The 21,363-nt window shown below is 39.1% G+C and overlaps 1 protein-coding gene across 1 annotated transcript in view; it reads right to left on the bottom strand.

Moving 5' to 3' along the window:
- LOC134845520 (polymerase delta-interacting protein 2-like) overlaps window positions 1-21,363 on the bottom strand; it is a 112,623-nt gene that overhangs the window by 5,498 nt on the left and 85,762 nt on the right. The window contains exons 2-6 of the mRNA XM_063862449.1: window positions 11,939-12,030; window positions 11,428-11,488; window positions 10,951-11,066; window positions 6,089-6,278; window positions 3,374-3,557 (exon numbers count right to left, since the gene is read on the bottom strand). Of these exons, the coding sequence (XP_063718519.1) occupies window positions 3,374-3,557; window positions 6,089-6,278; window positions 10,951-11,066; window positions 11,428-11,488; window positions 11,939-12,021 (634 nt within the window). The 5' untranslated portion in view covers window positions 12,022-12,030. The remainder of the gene's footprint in view (window positions 1-3,373; window positions 3,558-6,088; window positions 6,279-10,950; window positions 11,067-11,427; window positions 11,489-11,938; window positions 12,031-21,363) is intronic.

The following is a 21,363-nucleotide window of genomic DNA, read 5'->3' as shown; positions in this document are numbered from 1 at the left end:
TGAGCGAAAACAAGTTTATAGACATTTTCTTGAAAAAAAACGCAACCTAAATGGTTTTCTTCGCTCATCGACTTTTAGTGAAGCGATGCCATCAAAACTGAGCTGCCATTTTTCAGATGCTCAGTTTGCGACACACAAATTCTTGAAAACTGTGCGCCTGCCTACTACATGTCTTAACAATATCGTAGTTTAATGCTTATAATCAAACCTCCTACTAACTGATTACTTACTGCTTCTCTTTTTTTCAATAAGTATCGATGAACGAAGTGAAGACAACTAATTAGGTGGCGTTTTTTTAAAGAAAATGTTAAAATAGTTGTTTACCTTTTTTCAGCGATGACAATGTTTGCAGAGATGACAAAATTTTGCGTAAATTTTTTTCTCAAACTTGATCTTTAAATCAGCACAGAGACGAAGCTAAGTGTTTCACACCTTTTGCTATGCAAAAAAAACGGTTACCCAAAAAAATCATTGCAAAAAAGCAATGACCTTCGAAAATTCTCTTTGTTTTGATTTGGTAGTTAACACTTAAACATGATAACAAACAGATTCACATACGCAAAGCCGAAATGAGAACGAAAATATCAATACACAGCACAGCATGAAGAAAAAACGTGTTATTATTGAAACTCGAGAAAATGCTAACTCATAATACCTACGAGAAGGATCACGATTCTCGCCATTTTAAAATTAAGGTCACGCTTGATTGAAATTATTGACACTTAAGAATTGAAAAAATAAAATAAGACAATTATGCCGAAAAAAACCAGATGGACACCTATTGCAACTATCCCATTGAAGAAAAGTCAGCTAGTTAAAAATCACCGCAATTGAAGAATTCAGGCACTAATTGAGTACAAAAATGACGAGAAACAAAAAAAGCTTGGGAAGAACAAAACGAATTTTACCAAAAAAATATAAAAACTAAATGTACAACTTTCATATCACGATCGTTACTCGATCGCGTTACTCGACCGAAATTAGACTTAATCTCAAAAAATTTCCCAACCGTTTTCCTCGACAAATGATTAAATTTTTTAAATGCCGTTCGAATCACGGCTAAGATGGCTTTAATAGAATAAATATATCACTCAACCATTCGACTAATTACGCTGATTATTTGTGGTACCTCAATTTCCGTGAAAACAAAAAAGAAAAATCACACAAAAACACATGTTCCTCCCCATTTTCATTGGTTGAAACAAAAAAAACGGTTACTTCAAAAAATAACAAGGAAAGCGAATTCGTTGTCAAACTAAAAAAAAATACATCCAAGAAGCAATTGTCGTTGGGCTTGCACTGATTTGAGAAAACGCCAGGGATAAACGTGTTGTATTAAAGCATTTTTAAACTTCATCCTGAAAAAAAAAACAAAAAAAAATCACGAAGATCTATCTAAGAGTCTTCACTAAATTCAGTACTGTAGTACTCGATTATGAAACACGTGTTATCACAAGTTTAGAAAACCGTCTGCGAATACCGCAACGTCAATTCATTCAAAAGCTAAACTGATATATATCGTAATCAGTTTTCAAATTTAACACATAGGCAGCTGCACTTTGCGAGCACAAGCGAGACAACGGCAAAAAGTAACTCCAAAAAGGTAAGAAAGAAATCAAAAATAAACGTTGATAATAAAAAAGAATCAAACCACCCAGCTTGAGATGACGAGTAAAACGACCTCTAATCTCAGCCCAGGTCCGTTAAAAAGAGCTATACACTAGCCACTAATAAAGCGTATCGAATCGAAAACATGCTAATAAATTGTCAATTCTACGTAGCAGCTAGAGTTACCGAACTGACACTATTTCATGCGAGTTGGGTTCAAAAAAAACAGATGTGTTATAGCACTAATCTCGCTAGTTCGAGAAGTTACACAGAGGCGAAGCAGAGCTTCGCGCCACTTGCGAAACAACACAAACATTAAAAAAAAAACGTAAGTCCAAAACCTTACTTGTTTGTCTACTAATTTTGAGATAATCCATTTTCCCAAGGAGATAAAATTCTCTTTAGAAAATTAATAAGTCGCCGCTTCTGCAGGAAAAATTATCTCAACCAGTTTTCTCAATTGAACTTTTCATCTCAGATTTGATTGTAAAAACTTTAAGAAAATTCAAAACAATTCTAAAAAAAACGGTCGAATGTTCTAAAAAACGGTCATAAGACTCAAAGAGTGTTTCTACAAAAAGCAGTCAGTTTGTGGCTACTAAGGCAGCGGAAATTCTTGAAACTGGGTTTTTTGGATGAAAAACAACCTGAGAATTGGCACGGTAAATTTTTGCGTAAAGTCAAAAAGAATCATAATTTTGCCTTGTTTGCAGACCATAACTTTTTTCTTAAACAAACTGGGCATGGCCAACTTCAAATGAAAGCTTACAGCAAAATTTTGTTTCGATTAAACCTATGATATGAGATTTGACAGGATGGTTAGCGAGAAAAGTTCAAAAGACGGTCAACAAAACGGAGAAAAGTCCAAAAGACGGTAAAAAAACGGAGAAAAGTCCAAAAAACGGGTCAAATTTTTTTAAAATGACATTTCCGAGAACAATAGCTTTTTGTGTGAAAATATGGTAAACTTGTGCAGAATGGATTCACGATCTGAACACGAACCTGACTTTTCCGAGGACGATAACTTAAAAAAAAATTATAAGTGACCGGTAATACCGGTTATAAGTGACCGGTAATACAGAGGACCGGTAATACAGGGGAGTGCGTTAAAAAAATTATAAGTGACCGGTAATACAGGGGAGCTTCCCACTGCCCGTTAATTCCATTGAACCCACAATGTCAGATTTGAGAGGTTAGTTTTCGGTCAATTTGACTAACCCGAGGGCCGTAAAACATGCCGAATTAATTTTTTTAGCGAAACAAAAAAAAACAGAAGGAAATATGAAGTCGACGTAAGTAAAATTATATCTCTTGTACGATTAAATCAAACACCAAAAACCACATTAAAGAAAAATGTGCGCAGTAAAAAAAATGATTCCAAGATGTGACAACTAAGCCGACAACAAATAAGCAGACAAATAAATGACCGAAAATATTATTTCAAACAAAATATTCACCGTTTAAAAAAACATCCCGGTCAGATTCGGACCCAGGACCTTTCTGTCCAAGGCATAATCGTTACCTCCAGGCTAAGTTGCCTTGGAAAGCAAAGAAGTTTGAATTCATTATGACCCAAGATACAAGTGATTCTGTTGAACAAGATGTTAAACCGAAAAAAAGTCTATATTCCAGTTTGATTGCGCTTGCTAATCGCAAGCGTAATGAAAAATTAATATTTTTTAAATAGCAAAAGACCGAACTTTAATCACAATTTCATAAAAGAATCGGTCATTCGCCCTATGTATGTCGTCTTGTGTAGCTATACCTGTGGTGGGCTCGTACGATATGAATTTGTCGAGGAGGTTGTGTTGTATGGGTTTGAGAGAGAGGGATGAGTAGGGCATGATGTCATCGTGAGAGACATAGTCCAGGCCAGGTATGGTGAAGAAGGGCGAGTTTTCCTCCGTCTCATGGAGAAATGTCACTCCCTCGGTCTGTGTGCGGTATTTCTACTCACAAAACCAACAATCTTAATCAAGCACGTCTTCATCTACTACTGTCATTAGCTTAAAACCCCTCATTTCAAAGCGAACAAAGAATTTCAATCAATTAAAAAAATTACGAGGATTCTAGCAGCTGTTGAAAGTGTTTCGTTGTAGTAGAGCGCAAATGCCAATTCTGAAAACAATATCGACAGAAAGGCGAAGCACAGAGGCCAAGCGGAGCTTATCACCACTATAAAATGACTTTTTGGGAGGGTAGTACTCGAGAAAATTCAAGAAGGTTCAACAATCGTTCAAAATCAAAATTTTGACTTTTCCGAAGGCCATACTTTTTTGAACGAAAATATTCGGGAGAAGCTGCAGATGCCGGTGGGCTTCTCACAAGCCGTTTTTTGGATTGAATTTAAAGTCTCAGATTGGAGAGGCTAGTTTTCGAAAAAAACTCAAAAAATCATATACTTGACAACTCCGAGGGCCTTAACTTTTTGTGTATAAAATGAGCGGAGTCGCTTATACATGGGATCTTTCCCCGACCCGTTTTATCCATTGGACCCGAAATCTCAAATTTGTAAGGGTAGTTTCCGAGAAAACGAAAAAATATATATATAAATATAAAAATGTATGTCAAATATTCCCAGAGACTTTTTCCAAAGCTCCAGACAGAGGGGCAAAGCAGAAAGAGACTAGATGAGTACCAAGCACACAAAGGAGGAGACGGTCTTTCCATAGATACGCCGAAAATTGGCGTCTCAAAATTGTCCGAAGCGTCTCAAAAAAGTAAAAATCTCAATCTCACATATTGCCATTAATACATCTTTATCAAACAGGAAATCTAGGCGAACAAACCAAGCAAGATATTTGAGTTTTGAATTAGCAACAGAACAAAACTTAGGACGCGGAAACAAAGTCGACAATTTGTGAGCAGACAACTTTTAAAAGTTCCCCTGAAACTGCAATGAGCAACACTTGCAACCAAAATGATACTTGCTTAAAGCACAAGGGAAATCCGTGATGTGGCAACTAAGCCGACAAAACTTGAGCATATGAACGAAAATGTGACGAATCATTTTTTACCTGAAAAAAAAAAGTTTTCTATTGCATACACACTGATAAAAAAATAGCCAACTGACAGTTGGAAAAGAGTAATGAACGCAAGTAAACAGAAAAAAGCTCTTCGAGTTTCTAGAACAAATTATGACTGGCACTTTCTGATAACATTAACCCAACTTGAGAAAACTGAATCAAAAATTAAGATTTATATTCAGCTGGAAATCTAACTATTAAATTCCTCTTTCGTATTTGGAGAGCACTATTTACGTAACTTTCACCGGATGAATTTAATTTGAAATCAGAAAAGTCATATACACCTAAGAGCATTCATAAAAGCATTAATAGGTATGAATGCACATCTGTAGTCAGGCCTGCCAACTTTTATAAAACGAAATATGAACCTGGGACCAAACCTTGAAAAACGAACTTTATATGAACCTAAAAGAGCATTTTCTAACTTTCAGAAAAACATGGTCAATTAAACCATTTATTTCTTGACAAATATTGAGTCAATGACAACTGCAGATTGTTGATCCAATGTGACCACAGAAACAGTTTGTTGGTTATGGAGCAGTTCCTTCTTCTTTTCAAGAGCTTCAAGAGCTTTTTTAGCCTCGTCAATGCTAGAATCAAATTCGTTCAGCTAGTTCTTGAGAGCTAAAGGAGTCATTAGTTTGAAAACATACAGTTCCTCTCGCAAATCTTCAGCATGCCCTCTTTTCCGTGAATTTTCTTTTACTTTCGACTCCGTGGATTTCTTATATTCAGAAGCTGCTTGGCGAACTGCGTCACATAACTCAGCTGGAAAATTGAACGCCTTTTCGAAATCGTCGCGGCTAAAGACTTCCTGAATGATATGGACACTGTCGTATGTTTCTGGCAAAAAAAAACAGTTCTGGTGTTGACTCTCAGCGAACTAGGGCCCTGCAAAGCTTTTGTCAGATTATAAATAAGTTTAACATGAAGAACTGTCTGATCACTACGTGTAACTCATTAAAAACAATTAAAAACATGAAATATGAACTCTGGCTCAAATATGAAACAAATATGAACCATATGAACTAGTTCATATAATATGAACTAGTTGGCAGGCCTGTCTGTAGTTATTAGAGCATTTTAAGATTTTTTCCTGAAAAAAAAACACACAAAGTCACCAAGACCTTTATAAGAGACTTCCCTACATTCATTACTCTTAACAAGCTCCGGCCGGGAGTCGAACCAGGACCTTAAGGTTCAAAGGCGACGGCGTTACCTCTATGCCAATTGCGAAGAAACCTGGAAGTCAAAAAGATTCAACTAAGCAAGTTGAAAATCTATAAGTTGTTTACGAAAAAAAAATTCCGGATTACAAGACACTTGCTTTGGCAAGTGTAATTAGAATATTGAGCATGTCAGCCGTTTAAAATTTCCTTTACAGTTTGATCGTTCCATTTTGCTGAGAGCGTATTCGTGATGCATTCCACCCACTATAAGTACTCAGTACCCACCACGTGTTTCCAATCTCTTTCGTCCATTAGCACCGAGTAGAACAGTCTAGACTGAGTGGAAGCCTGGCTCATCGTCTGCTCTACCGCACTCTCAGTCCCCCTCTCCGAACTCTCTTCTTTTCTCTTTCCCCGTATTCGCCCTGCATCATCATTGCCCGCTCTGCTGTGGTTGTCCGAGGAATCTCGATTGCTGTAGATAAAATTAAAATCACATGATGCGTCAAATCTACTGAAGCCTTAAGGTGGGAGCAGCAAAATGAGTGATTAGGGCCGGATGCGAAGAAGGTACTGTTAAGTTTTTTTTGCGTTGGTAAAAATCAAATTAAACAAAAATTTCAAGTTAATATTTAACTATTTTAGATGTCGTGATAGCATTTCTTAACTTTTTCTGCAGTTAAGGAATCTGAGTTTTCTAATTAAACTTCAATTTTTCCGAAAAGTTTATAATTGTGAGCACCTCTCCATCTCAGGAGTGTTTTTCAAGATTGCGTTTACGAAAAGGAACTTTCAACATATTGTTTATAGAACATCTAGTTCTCCGCGCAGAAATTTCAACAAAAAAAACATATCGTTCAAAGCCAACTCTCAAAGAAGCCCAGTTACTCAGCGCAAGACAAACTTCAACACAGAGGCAAAGTTGCACTTCGCATACACAAGCAATATATGACCGATAACGCAACTGGGAAAGACTGAATGAGTAAAACTTTGAGTCTAGAAAAACTCTCATGTGACGCACGCCAATTACGAGTCTACATAATTGCTAAGTGACCCAAACCAATTATGACGCATTAGCAGTACTAGTCAATTTGGAAAAAAAAAGAAATTCCAACTAATATCCTCAAATTATTGAGCGGACGCATTTTAGCTAGTATACGAAAAAGTTCATTAAATACATCCAATCCAACCCAACCCATCCAACCATGTCTCCTTCCCTACCTCTACGCTAAAGAGCCATGATACCTTAAAGCTAAAGTGCTATTTGTAACATAATAGTCTTGGTTAAAATCCTTAGCATTAGCTGTACTTTGATCACAATGAACACTTTCAAAATGAACACATTTTGCCGCAATAATATTTGCGTCGCAACAATATTTATAAGTCTTTTTCATGTAATTCTTATATAGTTTTAAAAAACAACATTTTGCCTGAAAAGATCTTCTAAATTCCCATTATCTTTTCTATTGGTAAAGGGTGACTCGATTAGATGGAAAACTGTTAGAAATTAGTTTCAACGTCACTTGAGCAAATTTACCTCGACTAGTTTATCAACCAGTTTTTGACACAGAGTTTGAAGTTTCTTTCTACAATCCGAATCACGACCAAAGGCAAAAGGGCGTCTTTCATGCTACTACAGCTGTGGTGAAATTTGGCTGAAAAAAACCGACCCGAAACCAAAATTCCTTCCATTCTTCGAGAGTGGTCGGAACGAAAAGATTGTTAATGATAAAATTATTGAGTCGAGCTCTAAAAACCAAGCTATGCAAATAATGTCAATAATTGGAGGCAATAGGTTGTGTTTGAAGCAGGCGTAAAGAAACCCACTAACTTTTTAAACACTTCAAGTATTTCAAGGACGACACAACTCTCTAACAACTCTCAAACATACTGTTGACAAGGAAGCAAACACTAAAAAAATCTGTTGAGAAAAATTCAAAATCATGATCAATCGGCCAAAAATCGGTATCACAAAATTCCAGCAAAATTTGTCGCAACTCAATTACCTGTACCATTATACCAAGATGATTAAAGCTTACAGTGAAATTTGCCTTAATCACTAAACAAGTCAGTTCTGAAGCGACAAATTTTCAGCATGCAAAAAAAGTTACTACTCGGGTGTGAACCACGGACCTTCGCTGTGCCCAGCATGGACGTCAGATCCAGATTAAACGTAACGGATAGAGGGCTGACTTTATCCGAAGTGAACCGAAAAAAAGTTGATTGGATGTTTGAACATTTTTTTAGTTTTAAATTTTGGAATGGTAAATTTTTATTCCGCTGGGAAATCTGAAAACTCATTAACTTTCGTAACGTTAACATATATTAACTAATTTTTCCAATCCGTTCGGAGTCTACAACAGCTCATACATAGCGGTGTGACATGGCACAGTCAGCAGGATACATACAAGAACCCGCTGAGTATCCCACCATTTTGGCAAAAGGCATCAGTAGAACCACCACTGGAATGGTCCAAGTGCGCGGCCATGATGGAAATGGCAATGTTTGCCAAAAACTGGATAAAGGCAAAAAATTTACTCAGAACAAAACCTTCAATTATCGAACCAACTGGAACAACCAACGAATTTGAAATTAGTGGCAAAACCGAGGCCCAAAAACGCAACCGAGACATCCGAAACTGAGAGCAAAAAAAATTGGGAAAACAACGATAAAAAACAGAGACAGGGGCGTCCTTTGTAACAACAACCCATGGTATGATGCGGAAGCCAAAGTAAAAAGCTACACATTCTTATGCCTGGAGGCCAGCAAAATTGCCACAGAGAAAACCGGGACTTGACATTCAATCGGCAACTACAAAAGAACTCATGCGGATACTAGAAGATATCTTTGTCATCAAAAGAATTATAGCTTTTGTAAGATATAATTTCATCTGCTGAAAACAACGAAAAAAGGAAATATTGAATTAATTCTATGCTGACCTCGTAGAACTAGCATCACGTGCCGACTGTGGAGACAGAGAAGATGAATGGGTTAATGACATGTTTACGGCTCATAATTCAAACGAGATGATAGCTGAAGAACTCCTAGCAGAAGAAAACAAAGGAATAGAACACAGCAAAGCAATGGCTAGAGCTTCGGATATGAAAACAAAAACAATCCTGTCTGGTATTCCGCAGATACGGTTTATACGAAATTAGACACCACAATCATAGCTTTTACTAGCCTCTTACAATTTGACGGTTTGAAGATTCGCCGAAACAGGTGCACCAACAAAAATGAAATGACATCTCAGTTAATGGAATCGGGGCCCTCCTTTTACCCAGATCGTCTGGTAATTCAGCCGGTTCAAAAATTCCGATTGGCTCTAGTCTGAAAGCAAACAATCAGCTGTTCGTCTGGTAAGACCTGGTTGTAAACTCATCAGAATCGTAAGCTTTGACAACCCGAGGAATGACTATGATCCCACGGTAACTGAAAACTCTGTAAAAACAAAGCTAAAAACAAACTGAACAGATCAGAGGAAAGAGTTCAAAATTCATTATTCTTTGATCACATTAAAAGCACAATTATTGGTAATATAACTAGAATGACTCAGGTCATCAAAAAGTGTCAGAAGTGCAGAACATGAAACTTCAACATTACTGGTAAAAGCTGATTTATTACTTTATATTGGCTCTTTCCAATTGCAATCATCACAGCTTGTTCTAATTAGAGACCCAAAATTTAGAATCCACTTTATTGCGAGTGCTGGAACTTAAATACTTCAATGCTACGGCGGTAAGGTCTAATGATGGATCAACATACTGGAGAACTTTCATTTACATGAAATACATAGAAGTTTTACCTGGCCAGTTACATACTGTTTTGTGTCATCAGCCGGTTCAAAAATTCCGATTGGCTCTAGTGTGAAAGCAAACAATCAGCAATTAACTTATACTTGCAGCTACATGTGTCAAACAATAAATCCGGTTGCCTAGCGAGCGGCACAGAATGTTCCGATCTGAGAATGAATGAACCAATAATAAAAATTAAAAATTATAAGAAATGTTGTTATTTTTAGACTGTTTTTATTTTGGTCAATGAGAGGGGGCTGAATTGGTTGATTGGCCATACGAATCAGTTAATAATATCTTAGAAAAGCAGTTAAAATGGCCGAATAAGATTGAAATTTCAGTCTAAAAATTTAGTCTAAGAACGAAAAAACGCAGAATCGCGGCCTATAGAATTTCAATATGGAACCACTTTTGATCCAAGTGTCCCCAACACGATACCCTACACGATACCAACCACCTATTTCGATTTCTTTCCCCCAAACCCTAGTTTACACTATTTCACATTGGTCCAATCATGTCGCGGCTTCTGCCTTCCTCAAATTGGATCAGCCTTCTGGCAAATCAGTCGAGGTCGCTCATGGTGGCCAGTGTCGACTCAATACTGGCTAGAGCTTCAGATATGGAATCAAAAACGTTCTTCTGTCTAATGTTCCGCAGATAAGGTATATACGAAATTAGACACCACAACCATAGCTTTTATTATCCTCTCCCCATTTGACGGCTTGAAGATTCGACGAAACAGGTGCCTCATCCAGAAGCAATTGACATCTCAATTAATGGAATCGGGGGCCCTCCTTCTACCCAGAGGCACCCCGCAGTGTGAGAATTGGACGAGACGACGCCAACAACAAACTTCCACTGAAAGTACTGAAAATAATCCATACTAAGAAATCAAAACTTTAAAACAAAACGAAGAACATTTATGACTACATCTGACAAAAATGACGAAATGTATGCGCAACAACAGCAGAAACTTAAGAAAAAAAATCAGGGAAAATCTAGTCAATAGGATTGCTTGAAACGTCTAGCAAAACAAAACTTTACGCCAGCTCCTGAAACAAAAAAACTTGTAATAGTTCAAAGTTTACAATATAACTTGAAATAATTTAAAGTTTCATCGTTTGAATAGCTTGCTTGATAAGCTTTCATTTTTGCAAGCTCTTTTTGGCTATCAAAACGACATCAAATTTTTTTATCTTAGAAATTATCTTAGCTTGAAGCACCTCGAAAAACTTAAGATTTTGATCGGTTCATTGGTTTCGCGAACAATTAGGTCTTCTAGCAAGCTACTCAAAAAAAAAACTGAAAAACTTAATTTTTTTTGATAGCTTGAGTATACAGCACTAATCTTACCTATTGGAGCTGTTCGTCTGGTAAGACCTGGTTGCAAACTCATCACGGTCATAAACTTTGACATCCCAAGGAATGAGTATGATCCCACGGTAACCGAAAATTCTGTGAAGAAAAAGCTAAAACAAACTAAATAGATTCAAAGTTGAAAGAAAATAGTTCGAAGTTCATAAATCTTTTCTCTTATCAAAAGCACAATTACAGGTGATAGTACTAGAATGATAAACTCAAGTCATCAAAAAGTGTCAAAAAAGCAGAACAATAAATTTCAGCATTACTGGTAATAGCTGATTTATGGCTTCATTTTGGCACTTTTCAATTACAATCATCATAGCTTGTTCTAATTACAGACCCAAAAGTTAGAATCCACTTTATTGCGAGGGCTGGAACTTAAATACTTCAATGCTACGGCGGTAAGGTCTAATGATGGATCAACATACTGGAGAACTTTCATTTACATGAAATACATAGAAGTTTTACCTGGCCAGTTACATACTGTTTTGTGTCATCAGCCGGTTCAAAAATTCCGATTGGCTCTAGTCTGAAAGCAAACAATCAGCAATTAACTTATACTTGCAGCTACATGTGTCAAACAAAAAATCCGGTTGCCTAGCGAGTGGCACAGAATGTTCCGATCTGAGAATGAATGAACCAATAATAAAAATTAAAAATTATAAGAAATGTTGTTATTTTTAGACTGTTTTTATTTTGGTCAATGAGAGGGGGCTGAATTGGTTGATTGGCCATACGAATCAGTTAATAATATCTTAGAAAAGCAGTTAAAATGGCCGAATAAGATTGAAATTTCAGTCTAAAAATTTAGTCTAAGAACGAAAAAACGCAGAATCGCGGCCTATAGAATTTCAATATGGAACCACTTTTGACTCCCTATGAGCTTTCCTTGAGGTAGTCAAAATCAGTAAGGAAAAACACAAACTACGCCATAGCTCCTTCACGCCCCCCTTTAGGAGCATACAACTAAAGATCATACTTGGCGGAGAAACGACATCTTTTACACACATTTGCTGGTTTACTGGCTAGTATCCTGAAAATCCGATGTTGCCAAAGACTCATTTTAATCTAAATCAGTATCGCCATCAGTAAAATTTGTTCCCTTTTCAATTTTGCATCGACGAACAAATACTTTATCTTCAAAGGTCAGTAATGCGACGATCAGCGCAAAGGTTGGATACGAAACTACCAACAATACATAAGAGCATAACACATATTTAGCATCGAGGAGTTTTCTGAGGGCTATATCAATAATTTCTGTGGTGAACAAATTTTTCACATCTATAGAGATAATACTTTTAAAAAACCATTTTTGTCGCGAGTCTTTGTCTCGTTTGTACCCTCAATCTTCAATAATTTTTTTTTGTATTTTTGCAGGGTAAATATCATAGTAACCGAGGTTACAGTCAGGAGTCCCTTCATCAAATATTCCAGTCAAAATCCTCGGAATTTTCTAGATATGGAAGTGATAATTAGCTGGTGCTGGCATATATCCATGCTTGATAGTGTACGTTCTGTCTGAATACTATGTTGGTTCTGGTATTTCAGACACTGCATTTTAATTACATGGTTTCAATCTAAAGTGTCTTCAACAACTCACCGACGACAAGGCTCAGCTATGCAGTGTCAACAATATGAGTCAAACGAGCAACAAGGTCCGCGCGGTTACTGTGTCCTGTCCCAAGCTGCAGCTACGAAACGCGAGGTTTGGATCCAAATGTCGCAAAACAGCTACTACGAATGTACCGGGAGACCAACCACGCAACTCAAAGTTCCTCGTCCGGAAAAACCAAAAAGACCCAAACTGGAACTCATTGGCGATTCCGTTGATGACACAAGCTGGTCGTTATTCGAGCACCAGTGGTCACAGTACAAAACACTAAAAACATAGACAGCCCACACCACGCGACGCAACTCATTGCATGACTGTCTCGCTGAAGAAATTATCCGTCTGTTGTTCTCAACTTACGGCACAGATCTACAAACACAAAGCGAGAAAACTCTTCTTTCGAACACTAAACGCCTGGTAACGGCTGGCAACAGATTGGTGACTATTATGGAGCTACTTCAAATGAAACAGGATCCTGGCCAGCCTATATAAACATATCTGGCAAAATTCCGTACAACAGCGAGACACTGCACGTTTCTCGCAGACTGCACGTGTAACGCAAAAGTTGAATACACGGACTAGATGCTCTTGCACCGGCTTCTCGTAGGCATGAATGAAAGAGGATTTACTTACTCTTGATAACCTGACTATCGACAGAGCTGAAAAAACTGCAATGGACCGAGAAGCGGCTAAACGGAGCCAAGGTACTCTGAACAGTGACATACGTATAAGCAGCTCGTACAAAAAGAACAAGAAAGAGCCAACAAAGAGTTCAACTATAGACAAGTGTAACATTTAAGGTAACGCGAAGCACAAAGGACCAAACTGGCGGTCACAGTGTCCAGCAAGAGGTCACATTTGTCCCTGTGGGAAGCAAACCATTCTGTTTCGTGTTGCAAGATAGGCGACAAGTCACCAAAGAACTAACGCGCAGATCGACACACATGACAGCAAGTTTATCATGGGTATGAACGGCTCAGCGGAACTTTGTGAACTCGCCAAACTTTTCGTTAATCACTTACGGTACGACAATAAAGCTCGCAAGTGGATCAGCAAAACTGCAAGTAACACAATATAGCTCGAGGTGACCATTCAAGTTCACAACAGAAGCTATGAAACTATCAACAGGCCCTTGCCTTCCTCAGGTTGGATGAGCCTTCACGCATATGGCTAAGAGCTTCAGATATGAAACCAAAAACGTTCCTCTGTCTATTGTTCCGCAGATAAGGTATATACGAAATTAGACACCACAACCATAGCTTTTATTATCCTCTCCCCAATTGAAGGCTTGAAGATTCGACGAAACAGGTGTCTCATCCAGAAGCAATTGACATCTCAGTTACTGGAATCGGGGTCCTCCTTCTACCCAGAGGCACTTCACAGTGTGAGAATTGGACGAGACGACGCAAACAACAACCTTCCGCTGGAAGTTTTGAAAATAACCCATACTAAAAAATCAGAACTTCTCTGAAGAAGCACTAAACTACCACACTAACCATTGAAAACAAAAACGAAGACCATTTATAACTAAATCTGACAGAAATGACGAAATTTATGCGCTGCCCCTCGACGAGGTAACTACAACGCAGCAACAGGATAGACACTTAAGAAAAAATTCATGGAAAAATCTAGTCAATATGATTGATTGAAACGTCTTGCAAAAAAAAATTTAACGCCAGCTCTTGAACAAAAAAACGGTAAATCCTCCTAACCCACATGTGACGTGGTGTCATCGCATGGTGGTAACAAGAAAACACAATGGTGAGCCCAGAAGAACTGCAGACATGCAGTCGCTCAATGCAGCAACATGCAGGCAGACACTAGATCACCCTTTCAACAAGCTATGTCAATTCTCCGGGTTATGTACAAAACAACACTAGCCGCTTGAAACGGGTACCACTCACTAGCAATTGGAGAAAACGACCGATATCTATCGACTTTTATTACGCCATGGGGTAGGTTGAGATTCAAGACGTGCCCCAAGGCTATCTCGCCTCGGGAGACGCATACACGCATCGATTTTTAAGGGTCACATTTGGTGTAGAGAATGTGCGCAGAGTGATCGACGACATTATTATCTACTCTGAATCAATCGAAGACCTATTCAACAGAACGGCGGAGACGCGTTTGGAAAAAACGCTGCTTGGAAATGCTGCTTGGAAAAAATGGTATACCGCAGAATCAAGAAAATTTGTCTTCTGTCAAAAGTCGGTTTCTTGGGCTGGGTTCTAGGTCAGTAAAGATTCCGTAGAGCCGTTGGAATCTCACACGAGGTCACTAAAAGAGTTTCCAACACCACAGAACGTCACAAATTTGAGATCCTTCTACACCCTTGTAAACCTAGTATCTCACATTTACGCCGCCCAACCGCAGCTCCTACCATTCCGTGAAATACTGAAAAGAAAAAACAGTCCTTGCTACTGGGACAGTCAGTTAAAAGTACTGTTCGATGAAGCAAAAAATATATAGCTATAGAAGCCGAAAAAACGGTGTCAAACAATTCGACCCAAAAAAACAGCCCTCCTCACAGACTGATGCAAAACCGGCATTGGATACATTCTGATGCAGTTTGTTTAGATGGAGCACCTATTCATAAGAGAACATACTATCATAAGAGAACAGTGTACATCAATACTACACCATCATAAGAGGTCAAAATTGCTCACAACTATAGCAGGCCAGCTCTTCCTTTCTGCCTCCGTCATGTCCTGTAACGGACCAGATGACTTCTTCGCACAATGAAGACCCAGACTGTTCAACATTCGAGCTTTCTTAGCAGTTTTCGAGAACTTAGCATCAGAGTTCTTCAAACTAGCAAAAAGATCATAATTGGCGCGATGGTTGGATTAACGCGCTTCCTTGTTGTTGTTGTTGTTGATGGAGCTCGTCATAAATGATATGAGGGACGTAAACGTCCTGTTCGGCCAATAAACATTAAAACTTTATCCGGATTTGTTTGCAAAACTGAGATAATGGGGTTTGCGCTTCCTAGTCGTTCGGTTGGTCTCAAGTTGGCGGATGTGCATCTAAGAATTTCTATAGCTCTGCGATTGGGTCTGCTGATATGTGAACCCCATACCTGTGAATGCGGTCAGCCAGTTGACAAATTCGGTACCCACGGTTTGTCGTGTAGAAGAAGTGCGGGCCGGATTCAGCGTCATGCTATGATAAACGATATTATTAAACGTGCTTTAGGTTCGGCGAACATCCCGTCTGTCTTAGAACCCCCAGGGCTGGCTACGTCAGACAACAAGAGACCAGATGGACTAACTTGGATGCCATGGGAAAGAGGCATGTGTCTTATCTGGGACACGACGGTTGTGGACGCGCTCGCCCCGAGTAGGATTTCTAACAACCCTTGCCAGTTCTCTGCAGCTACCGAAGCAGAAGTGAGAAAAAACTCTAAATACTCGGAAATCATAAGGTTATATCTTTGCTCCGGTGGCCTTTGAAGTCCAAGGTGGTTGTGGGCCCGTCACGTACAGTTTCCTACGCGCGCTTGGTAAACGTCTATTGGCTGCTACGCAAGAACCTAAGTCGACACTTTACCTTAAGCAGCATATCTCTGTGGCTCTACAGGCTGGTAACAGTGCTTCTGTTCTGGGCACACTAGAAGCTAGTGACGGACTCGACGGAGTTTTTTTATTTGCTGAGATAATTCAAGCTTTTCCTTATGTTTTCAACACCTTCCTCACTCCAAAGAACAGATCATTTTTGTATAAAGTCGGATCTATTTTTATATTTTGTTCGAAATTTTTATCTTGAGTTCTGATGCAACAACGTTGTTCATGTGACAACGGCAGATCAGATTGCTCTGATGACGGGTGGCGGGTTTGTTTAATCTGGTCACTCTTCACACTAAAGCTGAATCGAACTATGCTCCTACAGAAGGTGAGTGTTTAGCTGTGGCTGATAGCCTTATAAAAACCCGCTACTTCACCTTAGGATGTGAAAATTTAGTCGTGTACACCGATCACAAGCCTCTGCTTGGAATAATTAGCGACCAATTGCTTGAACACATCGATATTACGAGACTCCTGCGCATAAAGGAGAAAACGCTCACCTGGAGGTTCAGCATCATTCATATTCCTGGGAAAAACACACGCCGGTCCTCATTCGCTGTCCCGCTATAGCAAACCAGAAGAGGTCAACTAATGCAGAAAGACGGCAGAGACCACACAAGGCTACTTTTCACAGACTCACACGAGCAAACTGTAGCTTCAGTCGACTACGACATTTGTCCGGTATACAGAACTCGTATCCTGGAAGCCTCGTCAGCAGACCCCACAATCATATCGATAGGCCTGTTAGTCAGAAATGGATTCCCGAAAATAATTACGAATGTTGACCCAAAGCTACGCCCCTTTTGGGGACACAGAAGCACTCAGGTACGATAACATCTTTCTCTACCATAACGATTGTACATCCCAGAAACGCTGCGGCAAAATGTTTTGAATTGTATTCCGCTCACCAAGGGGTCACAAGTATGGTCCTACACAGACAAGAGTAGTTATTCTGGCCCATGTCTCAGTTGCAACAAATGTGATAACATTACTTCCTCCCAAACTGCGCAAAAGCTGTAACTGTAAGTTATACCCTAGCCAGTATACCCATTCCAATACATCTTCTGTAATACAGATTGCGAACGCCGCTTGCGTACTCGGAACAATAAATGACAAAATAACTTTCGACGAAATTTTTTTACTTGTATATTATATTTTCTCGTGTCGAGTTGCGTGTTCTTATTGAAGAAACGTAACCCGTATCGATTTTAACTATAAGGACATCAACACTTGTCATCTTCTTTCATCATTATCACTTCCATACCAAGAAAATTCCAAGGATTTTGACTGGAATACGTGATGAAGGGACTCCTGACTGTAACCTCGATTACTATGATACTTTTGCCCTTCTGATTACGGATTAAAAAAAGAAAAAAATTGGGAGACGCCACGGAATGTTAGACCGGTTTTCTAATTGGTTTTATTTGTTTACAGCTGAGGGTGGCTCCAAAATTCTAATCAAAGCGCTCAAGCGGCTGTGCAGGGACTTCGGCGTCCCGGTATTACTCACGAGCAATGGAGGCACAGAGTTCAGCGCAAACGATTTGAAACAATTCACCAAACACTATGGTATTGAGCACAGAGTATGTTCTCTAGCCTTCCCACATTCAAACTCTCGTGCCGAAATAGCCGTGAAGACAGCTAAAAGATTGATCAATGACAACACTTTGCTCACCGGCGAGTTGGACACCATAAAACTATCGCCGGCACAGTTATTGTTTGTCGCAATCTACACGGGTTTGTGCCTGTCGGTCATATTTGGAAGTTTGACCTTGAGCAATGCGAAAAACATAATTTTGGGGTCAAATGGTATTTTTCAAAAATTCGAATTGGACATGTCATGCTCAAGTTTCTCGCGACAACTGAAAATATCAAAAAAAACAAGATCAGAACAACCGAATTACAATCGCGGGAAAGTACTTGAAAAAAGCAGCGGGAATTTGCTATGCGCAATTTCAAGATATAAATCAAATGCGAGTAGAGCTGTCCTACCCTGAATAGGAAGCAGAGCGATTGTAAACAGAGCAAAGACAAAGAAAAAGTGAGCCAGAGTGAACCCAGTGGAACGGTGGACAGCTGGGTGTGACATTCGACCAGAAAGGACAAAAATGCAGACACAGCAATTACGAGTTTTTAGCAGCGAACCTTCCGAATTGGCGGTTTTGAGGGAATAAGAGCGTTATTCGAACGATTGGACAAATCGTGAAGGCTGAAGGATTCGGAAATTCCTAAATTTTAAAAATTCGAATTGATGACGTAACAATTCTAAGAAACGTCAAAATTGGCCATTTTGGAGAAAGAAACTGAAATAAACACAACAACATTAGTTGCGATAGCGATAACGACGAAAATTGTGATTGGAAAACAACAACAAATGGCAGAGTTAGCAGAGACCGTTCCGAGTTGCAACTATTGTGTCGCTACAAAAGTTGCAAGGTTGTTGCGAACAACGGTGAAGGGTGGAAGACAGCCCTCCTCAAGAAAGATAAGGGTCTTTATTCCCCGGATTCAAGAATCCGGAGGGGTCTCGGGACTGGAACTTATATAATTTTATACAAACTTTTAGCTTCCCTATTATGTCCTGAATTGAATTTAATTGACATCTGAATTCATTTTGCTAGGATGAGAAGCTAGGAGTTGGGAGAAAGGGTTGATCCATCTTCGATGGAGATGATGATTTTTATCTACTGAACAAAAACAATAATAATTCAATAAATAGTAGTAGCCTTGATTTTAGAAGTGACCTCGGGGTCTGGGGATACTGAGACCCAGCCATGAGCTCACTATTTCTGCATGTAATCTAGTTAATTTGAGTGTTTTGACAGAAGCTGAAAGCAGTAACGTTTTGTCGACCCGATGTTAGAAAGACCACCAAAAGAACTGGCTTGGTAGAGACGGTGAAAAGCATGTAGAGCTCTGTTTAGACGTTAGCCAGTCGTCTTAGAAGCTAGCTTTATTTTTCGTCGATATGTATCTTCCGGGCGAATGTTACATAGATGTTTTTATGGCTCTCCTGGGTGTTATTCTTATAAACATCATGACCGGTAGAACCGTTAACGAGCTCTCCGCGCCGAGCGGATGCTCACATTAACGCCCATTATAGGCCAAAACAGCCGGGGCGGAAGGGTATTTCGGAACGCGGAAGCCTTCCGGATAACCGTGAATAGCTTTTTAACCTAGTTAAGACCAAAAATTCACGAACCAGGAAGGGTGGAGGGATTCGCGGAAGCGTCATCTATTGAGTGGTCCGTGACCAAAAACACTTAAAGATATATATAAAACCAAACAATAAGTAATATAGTATTCAAAATTTAAAAAATCAGTAGAAATTATCCCCCCAGACAAGATGTGATCCGACCCCCTCGTTTGTTGTTGATAGATATATTGTTGTTACAGGCGTTTATATCAGTCAGGATTGTTACGATCAATTTTGTGGCCTGTTTGTGAGGCTTGTACTGTAGGGTTATTTGAGCAGTTAAGCACGTTTATGATAAATTGCGCTCAATCCGGAAGGGTCTGCTGATTTGCGGTCAATCCGGAGGGGTCTTGGGAGAAGACTGATCCGGCAAGCAGTACAAGGAGCAACAAGAAAGGGCTCAACGACAACAACAATCGACTGTTGGGTATCGTTAACAAGTTTTGTATCCCTTTTGGTACAGAAATTAAGATAGTAATCTGTGGGGGGCTCGACAGTGCTGCACTGTAGTGACCCTGCACCGAACTGCGAATATCCGAGTTAAGCACCTTAATTCGGATATTAAACAAACCCGGAGGGGTATAGTATTACTAATATTATTACTTATATAGCCTATATTAAAACTCCTATATCGTTTTTCAGTGAAAAACACAGAAAGCAGACCGGTTTTTAGGCTCAAAATAGCGATATTTTGATTCCCCCACAAATCGCGATTTTTGAGATATCGATATTTTTTGAAACGGAAAAAAGCGCTAAATTAGTGTGTTACATCGTAACTGCACTACTATAATAGATAGAACCGGTTAAGTTTAGTTCGGATGTGGTTGGAACTATTTTGGTACCAAAAACCGAATTTTCGTGATTTTTGAGTAGACGGAACACTATAAACTAAGAAAATTTTTTTGAAATTTTTGAGTTAGGACAGTAAAAATAGTTGTTCGGACAACGTCCACTAGTGAATCTACAAGTCTTAAAACCCGCTTCCTGAAAGCCTTCCGGGTTGCAGAGACATCGAACTTAACGTGTTTGATTTGGTGGATTCATCAATCCGGAGGGCTACAGGTAGCATAGTTTTTCGCAATTTTTTTCAACTAAAGCGTTTTAGATTGGGTTTTTTGCATTGAACAAGAAAAATATAAGCCTTCTGAGCTCGGATCAATAATTTTTAGATCGAAAAGAACAGAATTGCGGAAAAAGTTAGGCGGAACCTTAAGAGAGAAATTTCTTGACTTTAGAAAAAAGACGTTTTTGTTAATAAGTTTGGAACTACTGGGCAGATCCAGTTGATCTTGGTACCAATAGATCAGAAATTAGCTGAGCTTACTGATTAGGACAAAATTTTGTCGAAAAAGTAAGCGTAAAAAGTTTTTGAGATTGTTTTTAGCAAATTAACCAATTCGCGAGGGTAGACCCCTCACGTTTTATAAAATTTTTTTAGTAAAGCCCTTACACCCCTACCAAAGGGCAGAAACGATTGAATAAGGCAATTTTAAGCTGTTCTAGAAGAATAGGGAAGGCTTAAGGCACCGGAAATCATTAATAGAGCCGAAATTAGGCTAGCGATAAGACCCTTCACCGTTAGCGTGAATTGTCAAATAAGAGGCTTAACTTCAATCCGGAAGGGTCTAGGAAAGGATCACATACACTTCCTAGTTAATTTAAAAAGCATAATAGCATCGGAGAACGTATCCGGAGGGGTATAGGTTGAAAATAAAGGAAATCTCCGAAAAGCTACTTTTACAAAACCAGAGGGCTCCCAATCCGGAGGGGTCCAAAATTTTCAAATTCGGAGGGGTCCCAAACCGGAGGGGTCCAAATTTTTCAAATTCGGAGGGGTCCCAATCCGGAGGGGTCTTATATTTACTAACTCAGAGGGGTCCCAATCCGGAGGGGTCTAAATTTTGCCAATCCGGAGGGGTCTCAATTTTGTCAATCCGGAGGGGTATTATTTTATTAAAGGACTTAGGTAAACAGAAGAAAGACTACAGTGAGAGGTATTAGGTTATTAGCAGACAGGCTAGGAATCAGTGACTGCA

Source organism: Symsagittifera roscoffensis, chromosome 5 (genome assembly GCF_963678635.1).
Source record: "Symsagittifera roscoffensis chromosome 5, txSymRosc1.1, whole genome shotgun sequence".
In the NCBI taxonomy this organism is placed as follows: domain Eukaryota; kingdom Metazoa; phylum Xenacoelomorpha; order Acoela; family Convolutidae; genus Symsagittifera; species Symsagittifera roscoffensis.
Note: the sequence above shows the minus strand (reverse complement) of the source record. Positions and strands in the feature narration are given on the sequence as shown.